General features: G+C 32.1%; 1 protein-coding gene across 1 annotated transcript; it reads right to left on the bottom strand.

Moving 5' to 3' along the window:
• Window positions 1-7,556: 7,556 nt before the first annotated feature.
• LOC139852697 (uridine nucleosidase 1-like) lies at window positions 7,557-10,737 on the bottom strand. The gene is made up of 9 exons (XM_071842025.1): window positions 10,597-10,737; window positions 9,921-10,036; window positions 9,758-9,817; window positions 9,069-9,251; window positions 8,857-8,961; window positions 8,461-8,557; window positions 8,254-8,361; window positions 8,014-8,149; window positions 7,557-7,862 (listed from the first exon to the last, which is right to left on the bottom strand). The coding sequence occupies exons 1-9, from the start codon at window positions 10,661-10,663 to the stop codon at window positions 7,754-7,756; spliced, it is 981 nt and encodes a 326-aa protein (XP_071698126.1). The 5' UTR covers window positions 10,664-10,737; the 3' UTR covers window positions 7,557-7,753.
• Between the last annotated feature and the right edge of the window lie 297 nt (window positions 10,738-11,034).

The following is an 11,034-nucleotide window of genomic DNA, read 5'->3' as shown; positions in this document are numbered from 1 at the left end:
GGAGCATAGACAATAACCCTAAAATGATAGAGGTAACGAGCTTCTAGCCATCATAGATTGAACCATATCCATTAGGGTTCGGTTCCTCCTTTCGGACACACCATTAAGCTGTGGTGTCCCGGGTGGAGTAAGTTGCGAGATAATCCCACAACTTCTAAGATGATCTTGGAAGGCATCGCTTAGGTATTCACCTCCTCTATCGGTACGAAGTACCTTGATTGTCTTATTGAGTTGATTTTGTACTTCGTTTTAATACTCTTTGAATGCTTCAAAAGTTTCGTCCTTATGTCTTAACAAGTAGACATATCCGAAACGACTGAAGTCATCAATGAAAGTAATGAAGTATCTTTCACCATTCCTAGTTATGGGCTTAAAGGGTCTACATACATCTGAATGTATTAATCCCAATAAGTCCTTAGCCCTTTCGTAGGTCCCTTTGAAAGGTGCTTTAGTCATTTTGCCTTGTAAACAAGATTCACCACATCAAACGAGTCTAGTTCATTTGATTTCAAAAGGCCATTCTTTTGAAGTGTATGCATTCGATTCTTGTTTATGTGACCAAGGCGACAATGCCATAAGTAGGAATCACTCAAATCCCTTTGAGTTTCTTGGTGCTAGTATGGTATATTGAGCTACTAGATGATGTGTCATCATGAACCAATTCATAAATTCCATTTGAAGGCGAAGCCTTAAAATAGAATACATTATCTAAATAAACGTGGATATCATCATTAATAAAATTAAGATAAAACCCACATTGTTTTAAACGGGAAACTGAAATAATGTTTCGACATAAATCCGGTGCATACAAAACATTGTTCAAAATAAGTTCCAAACCACTTGGAAGCTTTAATACAAAGTCTCCTTGAGCCTTCACTTGCACTTTGGCTCCATTACCCATAAAGAGACTTGATGTTCCCGTTTGCATGCTACTTCTTTTGAACCCCTGCAAAGAATTGCAAATGTGAGTTCCACATCCAGTGTCTAATACCCATGTATTAGAAGAAGTAATACTAAGCTCTATATATACCATATATATATTACCTGAGGTTTGCCCCGCATCCCTCTTTTCCTTCAACTCCTTAAGGTAGACCGGGCAGTTGCGTTTCCAGTGACCCATTTCACCGCAACCGAAGCACGGGTCTTCCTTGGGGTTTGCTTGTCCGGCAACCTTTTGCTTCTTGTTCTTGTTTTTGGTTGGGGTAACCATCCTCCCCTTTTCCTTGCCTTGATGGGCGGGTCCTTTCCTCTTGGCCGCCTTTGGCTTAGAGGTGTTGTTACCTTTGGACCCACCATCATTGATCATTAGCACGGGTGAAGCCCTCTTACCCATGCTAGTTTCCGCCGTCGTAAGCATGCCATGAAGTTCGCCAATGGTCTTATCCATCCCATTCATATTGTAATTAATTACAAATTGGTCAAACCTCTTTGACAAGGAGTTTAGGATAAGATCTGTGGCTAGCTCATTAGATATGTTGAGATTAAGACGGTTTGCGCGATCAATGAGGCTTTTCATCTTGAGGACATAAGATGAAACGGATTGGGAGTCGTCCATACGACATGCATGAAGCGCTCGAACGGTCTCGAAGCGCTCGACACGTACTTGTTGAAGGAACATCTCCTTCAATTGCGTGATCATGTCGTATGCAGTATGATGCTCGAAATCCTTTTGGAGTTCGGGTATCATAGTCCCAAGCATTAGGCAAGCGACTTTCACCGAATCGGTGCAATACTTATCCCAATAAGCCATGCCTTCCGTATCATCCTCGTCGGGTTAATCGGGAATGGGGTCTTCCAACACATACGCCTTATCCTCAAGTTTGAGGACAATCCTAAGATTGCGGAACCAATCCATAAAGTTCGTATGGTTGAGTTTGTCTTTCTCGAGGAGAGACCTTAACGATAGGTTGTTCAAGTTAATAGGTGCGTTTTGCATGTTGTTGTTATTGGCGGCCATCTACAAAATTTAACAAAGTTCATTTAAGTATCGATTTTAAATTTAATAAACAATACCCTTTTAAATCCAATTGATATATATATTAAATTTTAGAATCCAACGGTAAACCAAATTTCGGTTAGGTGACCTTTATCCCGTCATTCGATTTAGCTAGGTAGTCATTATATGACAATTGCAATCCTTTTGCAACTTCTAAGTTATGTGATCATGCAATCCTTTTGCATGGCATATTATCCAATCAACGCCTATTTGTTCATCATGCTTCGGTGACCCTAAGTTCATGATTTCCAAATCAAGTCGTCCTACTTGTTTAGACGTGTAAACTTAACATACAAGTGGTTAGGTGACCTTTATCCCACAAGCATGCGAAATTCACCTTAATCATATTAGTTTGTTCATGATGGTTAGGTGACCTTTAGCCCATCATGAGTTCCCTAATATGTCCAAGTGTCACACAAAAGGATGGCGTTCAACTTGTTTACCTTGTTGTTAAAGGGATTTTAAGTTTTCATTATTTCTAGTTTAAGAAAACTTTTATGCCATACACCAACATGCATTTAGTGTATGGTTTATTTGAAATCCATTTTCAATTCTTGTAAATTTAGCCAATTACTTGATATAAACCATTTTATATATATGATCCTTATCATGTTCTTAATAACCGTTTATTAATGTCCTTTTAGCCATTTCAATTTAACCGATTAAATTGTGGTTTGGTAAATTTCATGTTGTTAATAATTTAACCAATTAAATTTTAGTTTTGCTTGTTGTTAACTTGTGTGATAACTTGTTGTAGTAACATGCACAATCCACAATCATACAAGAAATTAAAACAACCACGCATGCAAAATCATATGTTCACAATCAAGCCATTTTGGTGGACATTGTTTAGCCGAAAACAAATGCCACCGGTAAAGGGGTTATAACATAAAATAGGAGATTTTAAATCTCCCACTTAATCTTGCATCCAAATGCTTCTTCATGTGTTCTTCAAGTCTTCATCATCTTCATCATTTTACAAAATATATCCTAATACATTTTGTCTAAAAAATGAAATTACAACCTAATCTATTTACATTCCAAATATAAAATAAATTACATAACCAAAATAATAATACTACAAACCAAATTGAATAAATATTATTACTAACCAAATGAATGAATTAAATCAACCAAACATGCAACCATTCAAACACAAGGTCAAGGCTTGATTGTGAATTTTAACATACAACAAAATTGACCAAATGTCAAGTTCCAAAACCCATTTGGAACCTCCTTAAATTCGGCCAACCAACAAACCCACCCAAACACTTTAATTTTTGCATTTTACAATCATGCATGTACATAAAATGCAAAATATATAGTGAGTTTAATAATCATCTCGAAGCATATTTCAACAACTTCGGCTCTAGATACCATTGAAGGGATTTAACAAGTTCATATAATACTTAAACCATTTTAAGAATCAATCAAAGCGGAAGCATGTAAATAACCATTTATTAGACTTGTTAAACTTTAACCAATTTAAAGTTAAATCCCACAAGGATCAAGTTGTTTAATATACTTACAAACTACAAGAGAGTTTAGATGTTATACCTTCTCCAAGTTAGGAGGTTAAAATGATGACGAAGATGATGAACAAGAGTGTAAAATCCTAAATCTTTGATGCACCAACACCACCCTTTAAGCTAGTTAAGATTTAGACACTTAACTAACTAATTAACCAAGCTCAAAACCACTTTGATTGCACTTGAAAAACTGGACAGCAGTAGCTAGAATGATGATGAGAATGCAAGCTTCAAAACCATGAAACCTCAAGAGATAATACCCCAAACTTTATACCAACACCTAGTACTTTTGTTAGGATTTGTTTTACACTTGAAGTGAGCTTGTAATAGCAAATTTTGAACTCCTTTGTGTGTCAAACAGCCCACGGCAGTAGACAGCTGCAGGAGCAAATTTTGTTCAGTTTTTTTACTACTAGTTTGATGTGTATTGCATGCTTCTTTTGAGTCAAGACCTTGGTTAACTTATTAAGCATGTACCTAGGAGTTATGACCTCAAAAGTACCAAAAGGAATAAGCATGGGAGGCCTTCTTGGTTCCACAAAAACTGCCCACATTATCCCATTATTTTATACAAGATGTTAATTTTATAAAACTTGTAAAAGATTTTATAAAACTTGTATAAAATAAATATGTATTTGTTACTTGCAATAATTTTATAAACTATTTTATAAAATATAACACAACATAATTATTTAAACCTATAAATAATTAAATACAAATTATCCAAATAATTTATTTCAAGTAATAACATTTCAGAAAACCGATTTTCTAAAGCTCAAGTGTCGCGTATTTATTCAACGATCCAGTCGTTAAGATTAAATACACATAAAGTGTTGGTAAGCTTGTTATTGGGTATGACCCGACTTGGATCAAAACATATTAGCCGTATTAATTTAATATGTCTCTCGGGCATACGAAATACCTTCAGTTACATATATCCATATCCATATCCATTTAATTTTTTTCATCCATATCCATATCCATATCCATTTAAATTTAATTCATCCATCCATATCCATATGCGTCGGGTTAAGCGGGTTAATGAATATCCGATGAATATCAAGATTTTTTTTCAAAAGTACATATTAACTTCTAAATGTATGCTAAACGATAATGTCATCACCACATAACGACTTAATACCAATCAAAAGTCACTTTGTTCTTAACATGTAAAATCAAAAGTCAATATCTTCTCAATTGTATAATCTAAACTCATAGTGTTCTACTTTGTATAATGTTTGAGGGATTGGATATTAATGGTGCAAATAAATACTTGATCCTCGTTGGGTAATCTTATAATTATCGTCTATTAATTGGTGAAACTTTAAATATCTTATTGAGATCTTTCTTTGTGTATGGACGACGTACATTTTTAAAATGCATTTTGAGGTTTACATATATTGAAACATACAGACAAAAGAATATGGATTTTGATCATGAGTCATAAGATGTTTGCATTACTTAGATTTTCAAATGACTGTAGATTATTTCCATGTATTTTCATCTAAACATATAAAAAGAAGCCAGACGGTAGACAAGTTATTATAATTATTACAATATCAACATTACATGAAAGGTTTAAAACAAGAATTAGTGGGCCAAAAACTTACTCTTCATGTTTTAACTATTGGTTTTTATGTATAAAAGAGCGCGCGCGCGCACGCGCACACACACACACACACACACATATATATATATATATATATATATATATATATATATATATATATATATATATATATATATATATATATATATATATATATAGTGTTGCAAAAAACCCGTTTACTCCCCGTTTAATCCTCGATTAATCATTTTTAAGGGCAGTCCATTCCGATTTTTGAAAATCCGTTTAATTAATTTGTCAACGTTGATTGATGGGTCAAAATCAATTTGGTAATCAAAGTCCGTCAAAGTCAAAATTTGTCAACATTTTAACATAAAGTTGAACTAGAATTTTAAAGATTTTGAACAAAATGAACACTTTTAGACAATTATGTTAAACTTTATGTTTATATTTATGGTTTTATTCTATATTTTCACATATAATTTTTGAAATTTAATATTTTAATGTAAATAGTACAATCCGATTAATTCCCGATTAATTCAATTTCCGATTAATCATTCTAAAGTCCCGACTGATTAATCCCCGAATAGCGAATTTTGCAACCTTGTATATATATATATATATATATATATATATATATATATATATATATATATATATATATATATATATATATATATATGGTGAATCCATGGATTACGTATTGTCATCCATATCTGATCCAATAAACATCCATATCCATATCCATATCCATATCCAATATTCATCCATTTAGTTCATCCATATCCATCTCCGGTGGATCGGATCGGGTGGATGTCCATCGGATCGGATGACCATTGCCATCTCTATTATTCATGGCTTAATTTTGTATACTTTAAATGTGAGAAAAATGTAAACAAAATTACAGTACTATTTTTAAAGTAAAATACAAGAAACAAGTGCGATGCTGTTTGGACTCATTAATACGTATTCATTTTAAAGTTTTAACTTTATCGTACAGTTTTTTTATAAGAGAAGTAAAGATGAACAAACCAAGAAGAGTGTGTACCTTAGTTTATTTATATAAGTATTGTTGTAGATTGTAGATAAAGTTGTGGTTTTTGAAGTTTAGACAAATTCTACCAATTGTCTCAAAAGGAAGTAGACAAGAATTATGCACCCTTTCATCAATATTTCGTATGGTTGTTGGAGAAACATAGAATAGTTTCTATTATAATAAGTCATTTGGTAATTCTGCATATGTTTTATCACAATATTAAATTGTAATACCACAAATCAGTGAAGTTATCTCTTTACGAAAACAAGGTCTCGAAAGGTAATACAAAAATAAATATTAGTAATATCTCGTATAATTTTTCTAATGAACTTTTAGAGTTATCATAGATTTGAACATGCTATATATACCAAGTCAACTTTTTCATAAAAATAATTAACTTATGTACTATATTTTTTTGCATTGATTTAATATTTAATGACAACCTTAAAGTCGTTATTAAAAAAATTTCTCATATTGTGTATCCTGAATTTTATCAATTAAATACTCAATTTATAGTTAGATTTCACACATGAATTTATTTTACATTTTGATAATTTTATTAGGTTAACAAGTTTAATAAATAAGTTAAAAAAATAGAAGGTATATATAGAGAGATCGAGATATGGAATCAAAATGAAATCCGTTCTCATTGGCAGAATAATGAATCAAACTAATGTTACACAGAATCAAATTCAATGCAACCATTTGATCCTTTGCTTCACATATGTACACAAACTTTATTGTTTATCTTGAAGTATCGGGAAAAAAAAATAGGATTATAAATAAATTCTAATAATGCAATTGAGATAGTAAATTACTTTTATACTTAACTAGTTATCGAAACATCGCTTTGCGCCGGAGGTTCGGTTTTCAATGTATTTTATTGCGTTTAGTAAAATTATTTTGTGGCTAACGATGATGTCGTTGAAGCGCAACTCGAGTCGAACTAAAAGGTATAACCCGTGAGAGATTTAAATGTTATTTTAAATTAACAATATATGTGCATCTCCGCGTTTCGCTATGGAATTGTTGACTTTTAAAAATTTAACGCAAAATCAACGTGTATGAAAAGTACCCCAAATATTTAGCGTTTTTTAAAAAGCGTCCGTTTTGCGTATAGCTAGTGACATTGTGTTCCTAAAATTATTTCGAGTTTAACGATGGTGTCGGAAAAGTTTAACTCGTTGCGAGCGAGAAGATATGACCCGTTGAATATTTGGGTGGAATTTATTTAAGATTTTTTATGAAAATGGTTATTTGACACTTTACCCTCCTGTTTGGAGGGTCGATTTGAATTTTTCAAAAAAAGTGTGGGGGGCTTTGTTGGCAAAATGAAATTTAGTTAAAATTAAAAAAAAAAGGTGAAAAGTCGGAAATGCTAATCATAACTTTTGTCTATTAGTAAATATGTAAATATGCAAACAAACATAGAACCCCAAATTTTACCCTTTGAATTTCATTCTTTTGTAGAGACGAGTATGTGTTTGGAATAAATTACATGACATTTGTCATAAGTATAGCCCCTTACATCCAAATGATATCAAACCACCAAGAGGCTAAAATTCACATGAACATATTGAATTTTCTTAATATAAGACAAATTTACAGAAAATAAAAGACATTATTCACGGTTTCATTAAGACATTTTTTATGTACTTAAGAACCTCGGTAACGTTGACTGTCCACACAACTGAAATCGGAGAATACCCCGTCCATGGATTCTCTGAATTCCATCTGCATCATTTGTAATATAAATTATGTTAGTAACAAAGTTCATTTTCGCTTTTGAGATCAAATTGACTAAAATTGACAGTTTTTGTGATCAAATTGACTAGAATTTACATGTTTAAAAAAAAAAAAAAAAAAAAAAAAAAAAAACCCTTACTTTTTCAATCCTTGATCCATTAGAGTATGGCCAACACATAGCCCCTGTGTCTCAACCCTGACCACACCTTGTTTGTATGTGAAAAGATCAGGCCGAACTAGAGCTACGAAACTGACTGGATCATGAAGAAATATGCCTGAAAAAAACCAGCAAATGTCAATCATCATGAGAACATTAACAAAGGTTTTGAATCCGTTTTAATCATATCATAAGAATATGAATTTGAATAGGTGTATATACCATAAACGCCATCAGATTTCACGTGCCAATCACGGTAGAATTTACAAATGTCAGACAAAAACTGAGCATGTTTCCCTGCACACTGCCTAAGTGCACTAAGATCATCATCTGAAATCCAAAAATCACATTGTCATTTTCATCATATTGGAAACAGTCAAACAGCAAAGATGAGTAAATATAAAGAGTTTGACTTTTGTCAGTGTTGACCTGTCAATTTGACTTGTGTGGTGATGTTTATGCCAACGACGACTATATTGGCCCCCGAGGTGAACACAATGTCTGCTGCTTCAGGGTCCCCGTAGATCTGTAAGTACAAAATATAAAAATGTTGTGACCCATAAGAAGTCGTGTGTTCTCAAGGGTGCTATTTTCATCTATAATGGGTCAATAATGGTAAAAAAAAAAAAAAATAACTTGCATATGTTAATTGATAAGAAAAGGAGTTTAGAAATGATTAATTTAGTGTCATTTACGGTTTACCATGTAAAACAGGTATTTTGGGTCAACCCAAACCAGGTATTTACATGAAATGAACCAAATCAATTTTGACCCGTTATCCAAAATATATGCCTATCAGTCTTAAAAACGAAAGAAAAGTTATACATTTGCTTCAGCAGCTGGATTAACGTTACCAAGTGCAAAGAAAGCACCACCGAGTATAACTATTTTTTTCGCTTTGGACGCAAATGACGAGTCCCTTTTAATCGCCTAAAAAAATTAACAAACAACAAATTGACATTACATTAGTTGACTGATAAATATTGATTCTTGAATAATTTTATGGTAGTGACAGATTTTTGTAAATTGTAACTTACCATAGCTATATTTGTGAGTGGGCCCAGTGCAAGTACAGATATTTCACCCGGATATTGAGAAACTTTATCAACCAAAAATTCGGATGCTGATACATCTACTTTCTTTAATTTTGGGTCGGGTAAATTTATGTTACCCAGTCCATCTGACCCATGAGCGAAATCACCGATCAATGGTTCTCCACCCTATCAAAGTAAAGGAACAATATAAATGCGGTAAAATTACGTTATTAACCTTTTACGTGAATGAAAAATTTAATAATGTTGTTCGAAAAGTGATTTTGATACTCCCTCCATCTCAATTTAATAGTCCTTGTTGACTTTTTTTCTTAGCTTTGACTTTTGATAACTTTTTTTGTATTATATAATACATGATGATATTTATATGAATAAATGAAATTTTATACGTGCTTTCATTTGGTATAATTTTCATCAAGTATTATATAACACAAAAAAGTTATTTACAGTCAAAGTTAGAAAAAAGTCAACTGACAGAGGGAGTATAATTTAAGGATGATATTATGGAAAATTTATGTGCTTAATGGTTAAAAGTGTGTTTCAACTCTGAAATAAACACATTAAATGTTGAATGGTTTAGTACTGATTACCTATTGTTTGGTTGAGCATATATTTCGTGGTTTATCGTACGTCAGTCATACACAATTGAGTTAAGACACAATAAAGAAATGTACCTTAAGAGGTTTAGAGCTACCTTCGGCAACAGGAATATCAGGGTGTCCTGCAATCTCACACTATCGCTTTGCATAAGAAAACCAGTAAAATGATCATGTGCAAGATCCAAATACGCATACAATGTAACAGACTATGAGATTAATTCGAAAAAAGTTCAAGTACCAGAAGCAAGGCATTTCGAGTGGCATCTTTGGTAGGAACATTACCAAAAACTGTTGTGAATCCTAAGATCTCCAAGTTTGGTGTTTGAAAAGCCATCATGATTGCCATGCTATCATCTGTAAATATTACAGATTAAGCAAATATAATAAACAGTGACAACCTTATCCCTTTATTCGTTTTACGTTTAATAATCGGGTGTAGTTGCAGTTGAACTACATTTTTCATGATTATTATCAATATAAAAACGATTATTATTGTCTTTTAAAGTATCATAACACCCAAAAAATAATCCCTTTTATAGCAAAAAAAAAAAAAAAAAAAAAACCTATAATTATCTTATATTTCATATTGACTAAAAAAAAACCTTTTTTAGTTATAAAGTTACAGACTTTAATTTAACCAAAATAAACTTAATACCCAAGATGATAAATTTGATGAAGTTATAACCTTTATAATCACAAAAATAATTATAATTATATAATTTATGTATGGTTAATGAATTTTGTACAACTAATTTCCAAGTCCCGGATCCAAATTAACAAGTCATCAATCAATCTCAATCAATAGAATTAAAATAAATGATCATTAAATCATTTCACAAGGCACTCAAGTACATTGACAGTTTGATTATATACCAATTAAAGAAAAGAAGAAAATTAAAAAGAAAGAGAAATACCAACGCCTGGATCGGTATCGATGATGATCTTTTCAGAGACCCCACAATCACCATTTGTGAAATTCATATTAATCGAGGATCAAGAATTAAGAAATTAGGAGTACTTTTTAGGGGTTAAAAGAAAAAAAGAGAGATACTTTGTGGTGGTGAATCTGAAGATGGGGTGGGGGATTGGTGCAGTTTTTGCTTTTGTAGGGACAACTGACGCTTTGTTAGTTACGTAGAATATTTGTTATTATATTTATTTTATATTTTATATTTTATATTTATATTTAGGGAAAAGTGAATATGAGTAATAGCACCATATAATGTTGTATGACAACCCTCATAAAACTACATCGTTTTGACTCTTAATTAATAAAATCAAATTAACCTCCTCCTTAATTCACGCTCATAACTCAGTATGATGCCACTACCCTAATTTTTTCATTATCTCAT

The sequence above is a fragment of the Rutidosis leptorrhynchoides genome, chromosome 6 (genome assembly GCF_046630445.1).
Source record: "Rutidosis leptorrhynchoides isolate AG116_Rl617_1_P2 chromosome 6, CSIRO_AGI_Rlap_v1, whole genome shotgun sequence".
Taxonomy (NCBI): domain Eukaryota; kingdom Viridiplantae; phylum Streptophyta; class Magnoliopsida; order Asterales; family Asteraceae; genus Rutidosis; species Rutidosis leptorrhynchoides.
This window is presented reverse-complemented; position numbering and strand designations above follow the sequence as displayed.

Excerpts from the sequence above, each read along its gene's own strand:
- LOC139852697 (XM_071842025.1), bottom strand. The coding sequence starts at position 10,663 with ATGAATTTCACAAATGGTGATTGTGGGGTCTCTGAAAAGATCATCATC. Across the intron at positions 9,818-9,920 it reads CTCGAAATGCCTTGCTTCTG|TGTGAGATTGCAGGACACCC; the intron begins GTACTTGAACTT and ends GCAAAGCGATAG. Across the intron at positions 8,150-8,253 it reads GAAATCTGATGGCGTTTATG|GCATATTTCTTCATGATCCA; the intron begins GTATATACACCT and ends GGTTTTTTTCAG.